Consider the following 16,854-nt stretch of genomic DNA (forward strand, 5'->3'; position numbering starts at 1 on the left):
TGCCACTCAAAAGGAAAATCTGATGAAAGATTACCTGTGACTGGCAGGGTTATAAACAGATACCTCCTGCCAACCTTCCTAAGAGGCAAAAGAAACACACTTCAAAATGATAAATTGTTTTTTTGATTGCAATGATTTTCTAAGACGGCAATTTAACATTTAATATTTCCCGTTCCCATAGTGAAACACTGGACCACATTCTTTATGAATGTGTTCATTTTGGTATTAGTTTACTTTCAAAGGTTCACGTCAGAAAATGAAAATTCCTTAGTCAGGATTGCAACAAAGTGAAATATGGCCTGATAATGTAGGAAATGCTGTTTACAATTCTTTAATTTGTTTTGCAAGTTTATTTTTACTGTATTATTTAATTGTATTTAAGTTGATTTTCTTTCCTTTTTTCTGGTACTATTCTCGCTGATGTTCTGTCCTTTTTTTACTTAAATATTATTTTCTATCGTAATGTTATAATGACTAGTTTGTTGTTGACAAATGAAAGTTTTTACTATTATAATTGTAAAAAATGAACTATATAAAAACGACAACGTGCATATTTAGCACCAGTTTATTATTTCTGAGTCACGATCTTGAACGTTCCTTAAAAACTGTCAATGCGCAAGCGCAGAAAGGGGTGTCACCACGAGCACGTCGGGATTTGGCGACTTCACGCTTGCGCACTGTAGTCATACGCTGATGCAAGAAATTTTGGGCGAAGCGGTGTGGGACTGATCGAAGAAGAAAGAAGAGGCATTTTTATTTCATTGTTCAGCACGCAGACATGTCAGGAGACGAGGTAAGGCACTCCGAGTCAGATGCTGTTTAATCCGTGTAGGTGTGAAGAACTGCTGGACGGAATTCGTTGAGTTTCAGGCGCATATCGGTGCTGGGGATGACTTTGGGCCTCGACTCTCCTGCTCCCTCCCTTTCTGTCCGCAGTAGCGCTCACATGGCTGCTGCAGTCGGGCTAGCACGGCCCGAGCCAGCCGGAATATCAAGAAAGTCATCAAGTATATTGATATACAGCTATTTATCGGAGCATATACGTTATATATTCTGAGCGTGGCTCATCAATTCGAGCTGTCGAAGCTTCCGCCGGACTCTCAGAGAAGAGTGGGAGCTAGCTATGTAGCCTTAGCTTCCCGTTACCAGAGCTGCGGAGCTAACTGTTAACGTTTTCTGCTTGACACCAAAAGCTATCTGTACCTCGGTTTGTCCTTAAGGACAGCTCCTCTGGCTGTAAAATAAAACCAAAATACCAGAATTACCGCTGCTTAATGTTAATAGTACGACATTTTTATTATTATTTTTCTAACTGAATGGGGGCAGTCTGTGCAATATGTTAAAAATTCTGGAGGGTTACTTTACCTCAAGCCTTATTAAGAAACCTACAGCAGTAGGTAGGGTTTCTTAATAGTGTACTGACACACTCAGTGTAAACTGGATCAACTCAAGAGTCCAGCCTCTGTCTGTAAAGATGATATGCAACATTTTGTTATCTGTTAAGTTGTTTTCTTTGTTCAATCCTTGATATGACTTCATGTTACTTTTTTTGGCCTAAAATGGAAAAAATAGCGTCTTTCCACAGTCCAGTTTTCATAACTGAAAACTAAATTTCACAAGCGTAAAATGTTCAAACAAACTCCCACTGCCACTCAAAAGAAAAATCTGATGAAACATGACTTTCATAAATATATATATCTTGTAATTCTCACTGGTAATTGTACTTATGCTGGATTAGTCAATGTTATGTATATTTAAAGCAGCCATAAAGTGTCTGTACTAAATGAAGCTGGACAGCATTTCAATATTTATTTTAATTTGATTTTTTTCCTTCACTCTTTTTTTCCAGATGATTTTCGATCCCAACATGACTAAGAAGAAAAAGAAGAAGAAGAAGCCCTTCATGCTGGAGGAGGACGGAGGAGAAGGGACGGGGGGAGAAGAAGCTAAGGAGGTGGAGACAAAGGAGGCAGAACCAGAGGCTGGAGATGACAAGGAGGTGGATCTAGATGAAGATGAAGGCAGGAAGAAAGGTTAGATCTATTTAAGGTGCGGTATCAGTTCGCAACTATGTTGTGTAGAGTTATGAGCTCGAGGAGGGGTTTTTTTTTCTTCTTTTTTTCCAGAGCCGTCGGATGACTTGAACGACCTAAACTTCTTCAACCAGAAGAAAAAGAAGAAGAAACCCAAGAAAGTGTTTGAAAATGATATGGAGGAGGGATTGAAGGTCAGCCATTGATTAAACATTTGCTGATTTTGCATTACTTTTAACTTTTTGCTTCTACTGATTTTGATTGGCTTACCAATAACTTTCACGTGCTGAGTTTCACTTCTCGCTTGTCCAAACCAGGAGCTGAAAATTGAAGGCGAGCAGACGGAAGCTATGGAGGAGGACAACCTGGATCTGATGCTCCCTAACAAAAAGAAGAAGCCAAAGAAAGTAGATTTTGATGAAAACGACTCCGGTGATAAAGACGACGGTACGATGAAATCACATGGTTTTGAAACTAGGGACCGAAAAAAGGGACATGGATCATAATGTTTGACCCATAATGTCATTTTTCTTTTTCTTCTCCCAGCAGTGGATGATGATGATGGCAAGAATGGTGATGGGATCTCCTTCAGCTCTTCCACAGGACCGGCCTGGGCTGGTTCGGAAAGAGACTACACCTACGACGAGGTAGGATGATACGTGAAATGAGAAAGTTAGAAACAATTCAGGAAAGGCAGAAAAAGAGTTATCATAGTTGTTTGTGAAGTTATTTCCTGTAAAGTGGGATAAATATTAGACTGTTTTCGGTTGTTTTGTACTGTGTGAGGCTGTGTACACATAGACATAATAGATTGTTGTATTTCTCTCTCTCTCATTAATAAATGTCCTGATATTAAGACCTCAGCCCATTTGGTTTTGTGAGCTCCGTCCCCACAGATTTGTTAAACTGGAATTACTTTGCAAACCGTTTCTGCCTGAATAGAGCCTGTGTCCAAAAGGAAAGTCTGATGAAACATTACCTGAGACTAGCAGGGTTAAAAAATCTGATGAAACATTACCTGAGACTGGCGGGGTTATAAACGGATACCTATCCCTGCCAACCTTCCTAAGAGGCAAAAGAAACACTTCAAAATGATAAATTATTTTTTTGATTGCAATGATTTTCTAAGACAGCAGTTCAACATTTAATATTTCCTGTTTATTTTGTCAAACAGATAGTGAAACACTGGACCACATTCTTTATGAATGTGTTCATTTTGGTATTTGTTTACTTTCAAAGGTTCACGTCAGAAAATGAAAATTCCTTAGTCAGGATTGCAACAAAGTGAAATATGGCCTGATAATGTAGGACAAAGCACCAAGTTAGTGTCCACTAATTTGGTGCTTTGATCTACATTTATGTTGAAGTTTTGCACTGAATATTTAACGGCATTAAATGTACTTTTTGAATAGAGTTGTTAAAATCCCCCACTTATTGTTCTATGAGGAAATGAGTGAAACGGTTTGTAAAATTACAAAGTTGGATTTACCGGTCTGAGAACAGTGTTTATAAAAAGCACAGATTTACACACTGCTTTCCTTTTTTATTTATTTTTATCCTCAGCTGATCCCACAGGGCTCTCAATTTCTGTCCTTTTATATTCTGTGTTGAAAACTTTATGAACATAGACAAAAACAAAACAAAGTCACAGTATCGTCTCTATTCCAGCTCCTGAACAGAGTCTTCAACATCATGAGGGAGAAGAACCCCGACATGGTGGCTGGGGAGAAGAGGAAGTTTGTGATGAAGCCTCCCCAGGTGGTCCGAGTGGGAACCAAGAAAACCTCCTTTGTCAATTTCACAGACATCTGCAAACTGTGAGCCTCGTGTAGCTTTTTATATTTACTGACAGACGCATTTCAGTGACACTTGTAGTATGTGTAATCCACAAACTGATTTCTTTTTTTTCTTTTTTCATGCGATTAATCACAGGTTGCATCGTCAGCCTAAACATCTCCTCGCTTTTCTATTGGCTGAGCTGGGAACGAGGTACGCTTTTTGTATTTTAAGTGATGTCAGTTCTCAAGCTAAGTTTGTGGCACGTTTTGTTTTTGTGTGTTCACTTTAAGTAAAAGTTTAATTAGCGTTTTTCTCTGTCAACAGCGGCTCCATTGACGGAAATAACCAGCTTGTGATCAAAGGCAGATTTCAACAGAAACAGATAGAAAATGTGTTGAGAAGATATATCAGTAAGTAGGAACGACGTGTTCTTTACAGTGAAGTTACATTGATGGGGGTAAAATTAAACAGCCCCTGCTTGTGAACAGTAATGTTGAGTGGACTGTTCTCACCCCTGCAGAGGAATATGTGACGTGTCACACCTGCCGCTCACCGGAGACCATCCTGCAGAAGGACACTCGTCTCTATTTCCTGCAGTGTGAGACGTGCCACTCCCGCTGCTCCGTCGCCAGTATCAAGACCGGTTTCCAGGCTGTGACGGGCAAGAGGGCGCAGCTCCGCGCCAAAGCTAACTAAAGGCCATTAAAACTGGGCTTCCCCCACCTCTTCTCACGGTCCAATCTTTCCCCATCAGAAGGGCCGAAGCTGGGGTCGGGCGCCCGCTTGATCTGCTAAAAGGACTCTCTGAATTGAACTGCGGGAGGGTTTGGCTGTCATTTTGGTTGTGTCATGGCCTGACCTGACAGGGAGTGAGAGTGTCTAAAGATGAAAGATAGGGTTCAGGCACCTGATAAGCAACAGATGTTTGACACATACACTGCTGGATGCATTTGATTTGTTTGGTTGATGGACCCTCCAGCTCTTAGGGTTTTTTTTTTCCTGTTTCCTATTTGCTGTGATTCTTGATTCCTCCAAAAAACCCTTGATTTAACACAGCTTGAAGTTTAGTTTTTGTTTATTTTTCCACTTTACATGCGCCAGACGTTAATATTTCTTCAGATTAGCCAAATTGTAGATAAGCTAAGTTCATCTACAGTAACAGAACCAACGAATTGTTGACTTGGTCACTTCTGGGTTTTTTTCTTTTTTTCTTGAACTCAACTAAAGGGTGTGTTCTTGTTTCTGGTCTGGTCCTAAATGATATATACAAAAAACTGTCAGTCCAGGATTTTCTACTCAAGCTTATAGAGACAAATCAGTCACCGGGCTGGAGTACATACAGGAACATGTCACTGAAACTAGTGTGTGAGGCTCCTAACACAGGACCTGCTTTTGATCATTTTGTAGCAGGAGACACAAAACTAGAAGACTTGGGGGCTAATGAAGGGGAGAGCAACATTAAGAGTACTCTAATAAAGGAGGCTGTTTATGAGATGAGTAGAAATTATTATACAGTATGTTTGTGAGTGCTTTTGTGGCACTGATGAGCAGTTTGTGTACCTATTTGATTAGAACATTTTGTCAGCCACTTGAGGTTTGATGAAGTCAATTTGAAAATAAAGATTCAATTTTTCTCTTTCTTTTTTTTTTTCTCCGATGAGCAGGATTCATGAGCTAATGCCAGTCACTAAAATAATAAAGTAATAATAAACTACAACTTCTGAGCAGGCACCTCAGATCGTTTCCTCCTTCAGGTTCCTATTTTGCAGTGTGGTTAACAGAGTCTATCAAGGAGTGTCAATCTAATTGTTTTGAGAGGAATGTGACTATAAAGGTCTCGCTGGAATCATTTTAAAACCTGGTTTTTACAAAAATAAAATATTCTACTCTCTCTCTCTCCACTACTTTCTCTGCTTGCATTAATGACGGTGCCCGTTTAGTAATTGTCAGTCATGATAATGACGTCATGTTTTCACTGTCACAATGGAAAAAGGTCGTAATGATCAGTGAACGGCCTTGGCTCTCGTCATTATGGCCCCCTCCCATTTCTAAATATGGCCATTGTTTCAAGTCCCATTAAAATATTTAAGTCTTATTTGTGTGACTTGCACAGATGTGATTGACAGTCCTTGTGAGGCCTACGGTTTGCTGTAATGATACAAACACAGACCCACAAGGTTAAAACATGAGCAGCTGATAACCATGGTAACTGAAGACAATGTCCTTGAGTTTGGTGATTACATGTCGAGTTGCAGATTTATTTTGAACCTGACTGCAGGATAATATGTCAGGTTGGTGCCATAGTTAGGTTTCCTCTGCAGGCCCAAATGTCACTATATTATATAATTGTTTTTTGTTTTTGTTTTTAGCTGTGCTTAAACTACCAGTATGCAGGCAAATGCATCAATCACTGATGTATAAGTCACATAAATCTGTCATAACCAGCCAGACTTAAGCACATAGCCTATCAGATAAGCACTCATTAATCTCTACCACTTGCCATATTCTAAATGTGTTTCAACAATTTTATACAGCCAAACCATGAATGTTTAATTTAAATTCACAAACTTTGCACTTATACTATCATTTGGAGTCAGAATATGGATGCTATAGATATAGTTGGCCAATTTATCCAATAGTTATCAAACCATTGAGGCTATGCTGTCTCAGTTCTGCTTCACTTTGTACAACTCGGACTTTCAATCAGTGCAACTCCAGGTGATGTCGCCTAAAGAAATACTCAGATTCTGCAGCAGCTGGATGTTTAAGTGATGAGGAGCAGAGGTTAATGGTTTTGTGGAGTGGTCATTGAGAAAGTATTGACTTCTGAATGTGAATAAGACCAAAGAAGTTGGTGACTTGACTTTCAGAAGGACACGAACCGTGTGTATCCTGGGACAGGCTACTGATGTGGTGGAGGACTATGACTACCTGGGCATCCACATGGAAGGCCAACACAGAGGCTTTAAACAGAAATTATAAATGATAGAGATATTCCGTCACGCAGCTGTGGACCATATGCATCAGAAATTGTAATACCAACGGAGTGAATAAACTGATCAGTAAGGCTGGTTCTGTGTCTGGCTGCTAACGGGAATTTTTCTAATTCAACTTTATTGCAATAGAGACTTTACTATTCCAACAATTTACTGTTTAGTTGCATGTGTTTTTTAACTACCTAGTTTTTGTGACTGCGGGTGTTTTCTTTTTCTTTGTTTTTTTTTTACAAGTAAAATTGTACCCTTTTTTGAATTAGTTAAGATGATCTCTGTATGTACCTACTGCAAACTACAGTTACAAAATGCCTCTAGTTGGAAATGACTAGGGCAGATTTTACATAGGATTTAACTAGTATTTTCCTCTCGTGCGCGTAATGTCTGCGGTTTTGTGATAAACGGTAGCTTTTAATTTGGAGTTCTGTTCCGGAAATTGATCATCGTTAGCTTCACGCTTATTGGCTGGGTTTGGCGAAACAGCCGACCGGTTGCTGGCGGAGAGCTAACGGCAGTAGCATTCAGCAATTTCGGAGCAGTAGTGAAGAACAGTCACTCTAGGCGAATCACAATGCCTCGAGTTTATATCGGACGACTAAGCTATCATGTCCGCGAAAAAGATATTCAGCGGTTTTTCAGCGGCTATGGGAAGCTAATGGAGATTGATTTAAAGAACGGGTAAGTTTTCGGCGGAATTTTGTAAGCCAGAGTCCAACGAGCATGTCGTAGTTAGCATTAAAGCTAGCCATTCATGCGAACGACGCACGGACTCGGGGGGCATTTCACTCTTTTACGCAGATAGATATATATTTTTTAGAAGTTAAGTTTGATTCTAAAACGCAATATGTCGATGTATGACATTTAGTATTGTCCTTATAAATGTAAAACGTTTTGTTTCTTTAACTTCATTCATGAACGTTTAGCAAATGTCGCGTGGCCAACATGGCGTCTTTATACTTTGCACGTCGCTGTGCTAACGTATGCTAACGCTAATTCGTGGAAGTAAGCGGGTAACGCTCATTTCATACTCATGCTTTTAAACCCTTTCTTTTTGCAGGTATGGATTCGTGGAGTTCGAAGATAATAGGGACGCCGACGACGCCGTTTACGAGCTAAACGGGAAGGAGCTGTGTGGGGAGCGGGTGATCGTCGAGCATGCCCGGGGCCCGCGACGAGACCGAGATGGCTACGGTGGGGGTTACTGGGGTGGTGGGCGCAGTAAGTGCAGTCTATTACAAGATACCCTCTCTTCCCCTTCCCCTTGGGGTGAGGTGTCGACGTGGACTGCACAGACAGCTGTTTGAATGATTCATGGTTACGCTAATTTTAACAGACTTGCCGCATAGGTTTAGATACTCAGCTGGCCCTCGATCAGGTTTTTCCAGGTACCCCTCATGGGTTATAGCCAGCCACGTGGGTAGCTCTTTAAGGCGCAGGTTGCATGCAAAGTTGTAGGACTGTCAGTAGAGATGTTGTTCATTATATCACGCAGTAACTTCATTACATGCAACCATGGTTTATCTTCATTCTTACAAATCAGGGAGTCCAGTTTAATTTTATATCACCCTGCTGAACAGTTCTCAGTCTGTCACCCAAGGGGTAGTGACCTGCAGGTTTTTGCTCCTCCATAGTGATTATCATCACGAGCTACATGCTATTTGATTGCAAGGGGCAACAATCTGTGAGATTTAAAGAGCAGTTTTGAGTCTAGAGTTTAGTGTTGTTAAATAACATAGTTTTCTTTTCATACATTGTAAAATTCACTTGAACCATAACTGTCATTTGGGCGAGCCATGTGAAGGTGTCTTTTTTTATTTTTATTTTTGTTTGTTTGCACCAGAGGGGGAAAAAAACAAGCTGAACACAAATCACCACATACATAGCTACCTAGTTAGTGTAGTCATTAGGAGTAGACTAACGTTTTCATGTGAAATGTGTTTTAACTTTGGTCTATATATAAATTTTTTTTTATATTCAACATTAACAAAAGTCCTTGATGTTTCAATTTGAAAGAGTCCAGTTGCGGGCTGAGGCTGAGAGTCCATTGAGGCTAAAGATGACTGGCTAAGATGACTGCCTGTCCCGTTTGGCCTTGGCTTTCACCTTACAATGTGTGTGTGACCTTTGCCCCCCTTGATCCTTGGCTGACCTAACCGGAAGCCATGATGACAGCAGCCTTTTGCCAATAGACCAGGGGTGATGGTGAGGATTGCCATTGGTTTTTATGTTGACAGCAAACATAAGTGGATCGGCACCTTTACAGACCTTACAATCTAAAGAAATGTTGTAAGATCAAAACTGGAAAAAAGAATTTCAGACTGACATCCGGTTAAATAAAAAGATGCCAATTTTCAAAAGATCGGTGTGTTTTTAACACCGTAATCAATTTGAACAGTGTCCCTGACTGCAGCCTTTGTGGATGCCTCCTTTCTGTTTGTGTTACAGGATACACAGGTCTTGAAAGAACATCACTGTCCATTTGTTTTATGCAGCTATAGCATCACAGTGATGTACTGGAGTAAGACAGATGCTGATTTGTGTTTTTTGTATTGCCGGAAACAGATGCAGTGGTGTTCTTTGCAGCAGAAAACAGCTTCCAAATGTTGAAAAATACAAACTTTAAAGAGCCCATGCAGTTGCTTGTAGAGCACTTAACTGAAGCTGTTTGAAAATGAGATCAAAGAAACCCCTTTGACTATTTGTACAAATTTAACCCCCCCACCCCCACCCCAAGGACAATAATCTGGAAACTCACTGCCTTGAGTGCATTTGATAGCCCAGAGCAGTAGTACTTTGAATCTTGTTTGGTTTAGTGGTTTCTAACTATTTGTGTGTGCTGTCGTTTTTTTTTTTTTTTTTTTGTTTTTTTTATAAAGGTAGCGGTTACAGCAGCCGCAGCCGCTCTGGCAGGGACAAATATGGACCGCCAGTCCGCACAGAGTACCGCCTCGTTGTGGAGAACTTATCCAGCCGCTGTAGTTGGCAGGACCTCAAGGTAAATATTTGAAAATAAGAGAGGGGAATCTTCAGATAAAGGGAAAGTGTATTGTAGAAGTGCTTGGAATGAAATCAATAATTGGCACCTCATCCTCTTCCTGTCCACCAGGACTTCATGCGTCAGGCAGGAGAGGTGACCTATGCAGATGCCCACAAGGAACGCACCAATGAGGGAGTGATTGAGTTCCGGACTTATTCCGACATGAAGAGGGCTCTGGACAAGCTGGATGGTACTGACATCAACGGGCGGAAAATTCGCCTGGTGGAGGACCGTCCTCGCAGACGTCGGTCTTACTCTGGCAGTCGCTCCAGGTAAGCAAATTTCTTACTGCTGACTGCTTTAAGATGAGCCTCGCTTTGGTACATTTTGTTTATTTAACAAGAAACTGATGTAAAAAAAAAAAAAATTTTAAATCGTGCTCTGTCATCTTCAGATCTCGCAGTCGTCGTCGCTCCCGTAGCAGGAGAAGCAGAAGCCACAGGAGCTCAAAGAGTCGCTCCAGATCCCACTCGAGGTTAGGATCAATGTAATCTTGGAACCGTAACATGGAGATTTAAATTAAATTATTGGTATTGATAAGTTCTGTATGTTCAGTATGACATTTTGTCATGACATTGCTGTCATGTAAGGTGGGGCTGTACTGAGCTTTGCTTCTGTTCCTATAGGTCTCGTTCCCGCAGCAATAAGAGACGGCATCATTCCCGCTCCAGGTCTGAGAGAAAGTCTCGCTCCAAGTCAGGAGACCGCAAATCACGTTCTCGCAGATCTCGTTCTAGATCCAACAGATCCAACAAATCCAAATCTCGTTCACGCTCTCGCAAATCTCGGTCTCACTCCCCCGAGCACAAGTCCAAGTCTCGTTCAAAGAGCCGCTCTAAGGTAAAGTCGGAGAGGGATTCTCGTAGCCGATCAAAGGAACGGTCTGCTGAGAAGAAGTCCCGCAGCCGCTCACCCTCTCCAGTAGAGAATGGAAAAGAAGAGCATGTGGCCAAATCTGCCTCTCGCTCCCCATCTCCACAAGAGGAAGAGTGCCGATCCCAGTCCAGAGAAAAGCGCTCCAAGTCTCGCTCCAGGTCTCGCTCCAAGTCTCGCTCCAGGTCTCGCTCCAAGTCTCGCTCCAGGTCTCGCTCCAGGTCTCGCTCCAAGTCTCGCTCCAGGTCTCGTTCACGGTCTAGATCAGCTTCTCAGGATTAGTGGGTGTAGAGAAGGGAGAGGTTTTCTTATTGTTTAGCTTGATCATTATGCTGTACATACTGAGCAGTGTTTAATAACTGGTTTATGCTTCTGACGCCCCCCTTCAAATGTACATTTGTCTTTTAACTTGTTAAAGCAGGAGTTTATTAGACCATCAACCACAATACAGCCGATGCTTTTTGAACTTGTTTCAGATGATCTGCTCCCTTTAAAAAAATAAAAATTAAAAAAAAAAAGTTTACAAATAAAATTAAGAATTTTGGATTAATGAAAATGGGTGCTGGGCTCTACAACTATAGCCTGAGGAAGTTGATGTCTCTGTGACTGGTGCCTGATTTGGTAAAATTTAGGTTTCTTACTGTTCTGCTTTCATTTCAAGTTGTTTGTTTGGTCAGTGAATATTAAGTTGTCTTAAATGTTCTTTTATTCAGTTTGCAGCTGTTTGTTTTGGTTGGTAGTCTGACAGTTTGCTTTCCTTGTGTCTCCAGGCCTCTTATGTCTGAAGAGACAGAACTTCTTAATTTAAAGATGAGGGTTTGGACTTCACTTTTGAGTAACTTGCATTGTAGATGGATTATTTTGATCCCTTTTAACTACTTGTACATAGAGTAATCAGCACAAAGCAATCTTTTGGTAGCTTTTTGGGGGGAGGAGGTTGGTAACATTAAGCAGGTAATCTATTAAGGGCCTTTATTTTAGTTTTTGATTTTCAGTTTGACTAGACTCCTTTGCAGCGTCCTGTTTTTCCTCAGATTCTTCCATTGCGCCGATTGCTTCCCTGGTAATGTTTTCCCTCCCCAGCTTCAGAACAGACTTAAGGGTTTTGGAAAGCCTTATTTAAAGTTTGCAGCTAGTACTGTTTTTGTGCTTGAAAGGTCCATGTGTTCAGAACTCCTGTGAGTCTGTAAACATCAGACTTGCTGAACTCAGCCACATTCTCCATCTTGTGGAACTGACTTTTTTTTCTCCCCCAACATGTATGAGATCTAATGGGGAAAAAGTCCTTTTTTATGCTATGTTCAATAAAAGATCTTCATTAAAAAATAAACTTGCTGCCTGACGTTGTTGTCTGGATTATAAAAACCTTGACTGCAGTATTGACATGACCTATATCCTGCTAATTATATAATAAGCGCTCGCTCATTATAGGCTGCAGTTGTGGAGGAAATGAGCAGAGCGCGTATTTATGGATGTAAGCGGGAACATTTCGCTCGCATGCCAAATAAAAATCGTTACAGCAGCTATTTTACGCTTTTGCAGCTAATCGAGGGAGCACTTTTTTTTTCACCTATCGACCATTACTGAAAGTGGAGCGACGCACTGGAAGTCTTTCTTTTGGCGTTAAATTATAGCCAACGAGCGGTGACTGTACTGTGGTCCCGCGCATGCGCAGTCCAAGCCCCGGAGCCGCAGGAGATCAGAGCTGGTAAGCCAAATTTCAGTTCCTGAAATCTGAAAACACGAATTAAAATCAAATTTTAGAACTTTCCTCTAATTATAGAAGGCAGAAGCATATTTTAGTCACACTGGGTTTAAAAAGAAACCCGCCAGTCTGTTGTTTCTTTTTTTTCTCCCCTCACCGAGGTAAACCGTTTTTGGCGTCAGAGATGTAATCAAGCACAAAGCTTATCATCTTTAATATATACATTTGATAATGGCTCGCGGATCTTTGACGTAGCAGGTTTAAATACTAATTTTAAATTTAAAGCAGTTGCGCCAAGGTTTCAAAAATACCCGGCACACTTAACGCTGTTATGAGGAGAAAATGTTGCTCATTCATTAAAGATATTGCCGGAATGGGCGATAAGGTTGCTTTTTTCATTAAATGGGATTTTCACAGGAATTGAGCCTCTGCTTTAGCACATTTTTTGCCTCAAGGATTTCAGATCCTCCGCCATTTTAACTGAAATGCTGTATTTTAGTCTCTGTCGGTGTGTGTGTGTGTGTAGACTTGGGAGCTTGCGCGTAAATATTGGTGTGTCACCATTATTCTTTTATTATTGAAAGGAATGCATGGCTTATAAAAGTTCATGGCTGTTTTGCCTTATTGGAAACACTTTTAGAGGAAGATTTTTTGGAGGGTGAAATGTAGTTAAATTTTAAAGTAAAATTTAAACTCTGTCCTGTACTTTGGATAAATAGTATTTTGTTGAATGATAAAAGCGGTGCTAATGTGGTAAATTAAAAAGAGATGTTTCAAGACAGCAGAAAATAATATTATAATAATTTAAGATTTGAATTTTGTATATGCCTCTAAATCAGACATATTCCAATAAAGAAATATATTTAAAAACAAGAAACAACATAAAAATGAAAGCTTAAATTGGCGGGATTACTCTCCCGTCCATACTGTGGCACTCCCTCCTCAGGTTTTGGGTACAGTCTCCTCTATAAATCTTTAACACACAATGTTAAAGCTGTTACCCGATAACCAGACAGCATTACTTTGTGCTATTTCTCACGCTGTGTCTCCCAGTGCTCCAGCACAACACACTGGGACGCCGTCATGAGTGCCAAAGTGAACATGGAGGCTCCAGCCAAAGAACCGGACTGCACCCCTATGGATCCGTCATCTTCGCCTCCCACAGAGACAATCCTCATCTGCGGGGGTGATGGTGTGACCAAGAAGGCTCGGCCTCAGCCCCACACCACCACTGCTCTCCTGCTACCAGGTGAACTCATATGTAAGCATGTTCACAGATACATACTCTACTAAAGCACTGTTGGGGAAAACACTGATCGTGTCTTCTGATCTCATTAGACTGAAAAACGAATTGAGAAGTGAGCCTTTAAGTAACCAGCAGTGTAATAATTTACCAGGCAAATTGTAAGGTCATAGTTCAGAATTTACACCTGCAATGTTTAACCTAATTCACAGGCATCACATTACAAAACAAGGGTCATTTTAATGGTTGACTTAATAACATCACATAGAAATATATACACAAAAGATGCAACTCATCTTATTAGGTCACTGTTCACAAAGCTGTGAGTTTAATAATCAACTCTGAGTCTTCATTTCCAGAAAACCTTCATAGACTTACTAAACGGCTTCAGATCATTCTGTCAGTAATTCAGGTCAGGTTTATTGATGCATTTGTGATAACCCCCCCCCCCCCCCCCCCCCCCAATGAAAATTGAATTGTTAATTAAAAACTTTTCTTTTCATTGAACAAGTCATCCGCTTTAAATCTCAGTCTAATAAAATCATTAGCTGGATACATTTAAATGAAAATGTTAAAATTGACCTCTTTTACTTTAGGAGGGCAGATTCACCACGGCAACAGGTAATCAAGAGAGCCTCCTTTTAGTCCTTTTAGAAGTGCGGAAAGAGTCATTTTATTGAGCCACGGGCCGTTCTGTCATCATCATGCACAATATAAATGTTCGATATGAAATATCTAACTTCTCTGTACTGACTGCGGTGTTTATTTAGCAAACTTTCATTAGATGAAGCTATAGTTCTGATTTTTAACCCTAATGATTCAGCTGTAACCTGACAGGGACAAAATCTAGGAGATGTCCGGGAAGATAAAAATCTGGAGAAACAGACGAGCCACACTTTACTGATGGACCTGTGAGATTAGTAACCCAGACGGCAACAGACAGTCTGCCCTCAAGTCAGTTTTGGTTCAGTAAAAAAACAGTTATTGCAGCAGTTTATAATCATTACATTTTTTCCCAATAATTATTCAGTAAAAATTTAATGTACTGATGCGCTGTAAGAATTTCATTTTTCACAGAGGATTTCATTATGTCTGCCATTACTGAATAAAAGTTTTTAATTAAATTTAGAGGAAAAACTGTGCTTTAATGTTCCCCAGTGTAAACGTTCGTAATTTTATGTAATATCAGCCTTCAGTGATAGATGATGGCTCTCTTACGGCAACAGTAGAGATGTTTTACTCAGTTACTGGTAGCCTGATAGTAAGACTTTGCATGTTAGCATGGACAAACACGTTTTTAGAAATGTCTCAGCTTTTATAGAGCTGTTTACATGATGTTCAGATAGATTTGAGATATTTTAGTGTAATTCTGGGAGGGTGAGGCTCTTTAAATAAGGAATACAGATTGTATCGGGACAAATTAAGCCATAATGAATGGATCTGGAGGAGATGAGCTGGATCCAGACCTGATCCAGTCTGAATCCATGATGGTTATCTGAGCGCATCCTTAAACGTCACTGTAAAAAAACCATTGAACTCAGTTTTAGTCATTTCACGCTCATCTTCAATCAGATATTCTCAGCCATTTTTCCATCAATGTGACTGATTACAGAACAACACATGATTGATAACTTAAACAGTGATTGCTGCAGCAAATGTTTAAAGTGTGGGCAAACTGACTGACAGTGTGACAGCTGCATTACTGTTCACAGAGATTCAGCTTTAGAAAGACCGAGTCTATAGATTTAAATCTGAACTGACAATAAGTCTAAGATGTAATCGCTGTTATGTTACGTACAGAAAACAGTGAACTAACCATGCCCTCTTCTGTGAATGAATTTGCTGCGTTGTGCACTTTGACAGCGACTTTATGAAGGAGAAATTAAACTGTGCATATCAAGAGGGGAGGAGTCAGAGAGAGAAACTTGGTAACCATGGTAACTACTCAGAGTTGAAGTTACCTGTCGTTCAGGGGGGGAAAACAGTGTTTCCTTCAATTTAGGGTTAACAAATTCAAAGTTGTTTACTAAGCCTGCTTCTTGGAATCGGGCCCAGCTGATGGTTTAAGGATTGTTAAAGATGCTACATCCACTACCAGTCAAAAGTTTGGACACACCTTCTCATTACTTTAAGAACTGAAGGTCAGACAGTCCGGAAAATAACTAAACTTTGAATGCAGTGCAGTTGCAAAAACCATCAAGCGCTACAATGAAACTGGCTTACATGAGGACCGGCCCAGGAAAGGAAGACCAAGAGTTACCTCTGCTGCTGAGGATAAATTCATCTGACCAGCCTCAGAAATCACAAGTTAACAGCAACCCAGATTAGAGCCCAGATAAATGCCACACAGAGTTCCAGTAGCAGACAGATCTGTACATCAACTGTTCAGAGGAGACTTCGCAAATCAGGCCTTTATGGTCAAATAGCTGCTAAGAAACTAATACAAGCAGCAACAACAAGCAGAAGAGATTTGTTTGAAATACAATTATCAAAATTAGCACAAAACACATTAGACCAGTGCTTTGGTCTCATTGTCCAAATTTAAGATCTTTGGTTCCACCTGCCGTGTTTTTGTGCAACGCAGAAAAGGTGAACTGATGGTCTCTAGATGTATGGTTCCCACTGTGAAGCATTGAGGAGGTGTGATGGTGTGGGGGTGTTGTGCTGGTGACACTATTGGGGAACTTATTCAAAACTGAAGGCACAGGAGATGGTTTGGGATTAGATGAACCGCAGAGTGAAGGCAAAAGGACCAACAAGATGCTGAGCATCTCTGGGAACTTCTTCAAAACTATTGGAAAACCATTTCATGAAACTCATTGAGAGAAGGCCAAGAGTGTGCAAAGCAGTAATGGAAGCAAAGGGCGGTTATTTTGAAGAATCTAAAATATAAAACACAAGTTATTTCACACGTTTTTGTTTACTACATAACTCCATATGTGTTCATTCTTAGTTGTGATCCCTTCAGTGAGAATCTACAGTTTAAATAGTCATGAAAATAAAGAAAAAACATTAAATGAGAAGGTGTGTACAAACTTTTGACTGGTAGTACATAGAGTTCACTCAGCCACTCCTCACTGCATGTGCAAATCCTGACAAATCTTCCAGTGCCTGTTCATAATTAATAAGTTTTAATGCATAATTTTTAATTCAGAGTTTCCATGTTCAATATTAAACCTTTAAGTTTTGAT

General features: G+C 40.4%; 3 protein-coding genes across 9 annotated transcripts in view; all 3 read left to right on the forward strand.

The window, feature by feature from the left end:
- The first annotated feature begins 631 nt into the window (after positions 1-631).
- eif2s2 (eukaryotic translation initiation factor 2, subunit 2 beta) lies at positions 632-5,451 on the forward strand. 2 transcript variants are annotated; one of them, XM_085444810.1, is made up of 9 exons: positions 632-793; positions 1,850-2,033; positions 2,127-2,227; positions 2,351-2,480; positions 2,583-2,680; positions 3,702-3,850; positions 3,966-4,022; positions 4,137-4,222; positions 4,333-5,451. In XM_085444810.1, the coding sequence occupies exons 1-9, from the start codon at positions 779-781 to the stop codon at positions 4,506-4,508; spliced, it is 996 nt and encodes a 331-aa protein (XP_085300936.1). In that variant the 5' UTR covers positions 632-778; the 3' UTR covers positions 4,509-5,451. The 2 variants fall into 2 exon arrangements, with proteins under 2 accessions (XP_085300936.1, XP_085300935.1); XM_085444809.1 differs by having other exon boundaries at positions 634-793; positions 2,580-2,680.
- A 1,806-nt stretch (positions 5,452-7,257) lies between these two features.
- LOC146684231 (uncharacterized) lies at positions 7,258-12,057 on the forward strand. Of its 2 annotated transcripts, none has more exons than XM_085444808.1 (6): positions 7,258-7,483; positions 7,863-8,023; positions 9,682-9,800; positions 9,912-10,114; positions 10,237-10,317; positions 10,469-12,057. In XM_085444808.1, exons 1-6 carry the CDS (start codon positions 7,377-7,379, stop codon positions 10,995-10,997), a joined length of 1,200 nt encoding a protein of 399 aa, XP_085300934.1. In that variant the 5' UTR covers positions 7,258-7,376; the 3' UTR covers positions 10,998-12,057. The 2 variants fall into 2 exon arrangements, with proteins under 2 accessions (XP_085300934.1, XP_085300933.1); XM_085444807.1 differs by having other exon boundaries at positions 7,307-7,483; positions 7,863-7,996.
- A 311-nt stretch (positions 12,058-12,368) lies between these two features.
- l3mbtl1 (L3MBTL histone methyl-lysine binding protein 1) overlaps positions 12,369-16,854 on the forward strand; it is a 15,404-nt gene continuing 10,918 nt past the window's right edge. For 2 of the 5 annotated variants that reach the window (XM_085444801.1, XM_085444805.1), the window contains exons 1-2: positions 12,369-12,423; positions 13,474-13,681. In XM_085444801.1, the coding sequence (XP_085300927.1) occupies positions 13,504-13,681 (178 nt within the window). In that variant the 5' untranslated portion in view covers positions 12,369-12,423; positions 13,474-13,503. Of the gene's footprint in view, positions 12,424-13,473; positions 13,682-16,854 lie in introns of those variants that run through there. The other 3 variants (XM_085444803.1, XM_085444806.1, XM_085444802.1) reach the window with 2 other exon arrangements.

Source organism: Copadichromis virginalis, linkage group LG20 (assembly GCF_057382275.1).
Source record: "Copadichromis virginalis isolate Kocher_CV1m ecotype Utaka linkage group LG20, C_Virginalis_male_GT1.1, whole genome shotgun sequence".
NCBI lineage: Eukaryota > Metazoa > Chordata > Actinopteri > Cichliformes > Cichlidae > Copadichromis > Copadichromis virginalis.

Excerpts from the sequence above, each read along its gene's own strand:
- eif2s2 (XM_085444809.1), top strand. Across the intron at positions 2,228-2,350 it reads ATATGGAGGAGGGATTGAAG|GAGCTGAAAATTGAAGGCGA; the intron begins GTCAGCCATTGA and ends TGTCCAAACCAG. Across the intron at positions 4,023-4,136 it reads TTGGCTGAGCTGGGAACGAG|CGGCTCCATTGACGGAAATA; the intron begins GTACGCTTTTTG and ends CTCTGTCAACAG.
- LOC146684231 (XM_085444808.1), top strand. The coding sequence starts at position 7,377 with ATGCCTCGAGTTTATATCGGACGACTAAGCTATCATGTCCGCGAAAAA. Across the intron at positions 7,484-7,862 it reads GAGATTGATTTAAAGAACGG|GTATGGATTCGTGGAGTTCG; the intron begins GTAAGTTTTCGG and ends TTCTTTTTGCAG. Across the intron at positions 8,024-9,681 it reads TTACTGGGGTGGTGGGCGCA|GTAGCGGTTACAGCAGCCGC; the intron begins GTAAGTGCAGTC and ends TTTTTTATAAAG.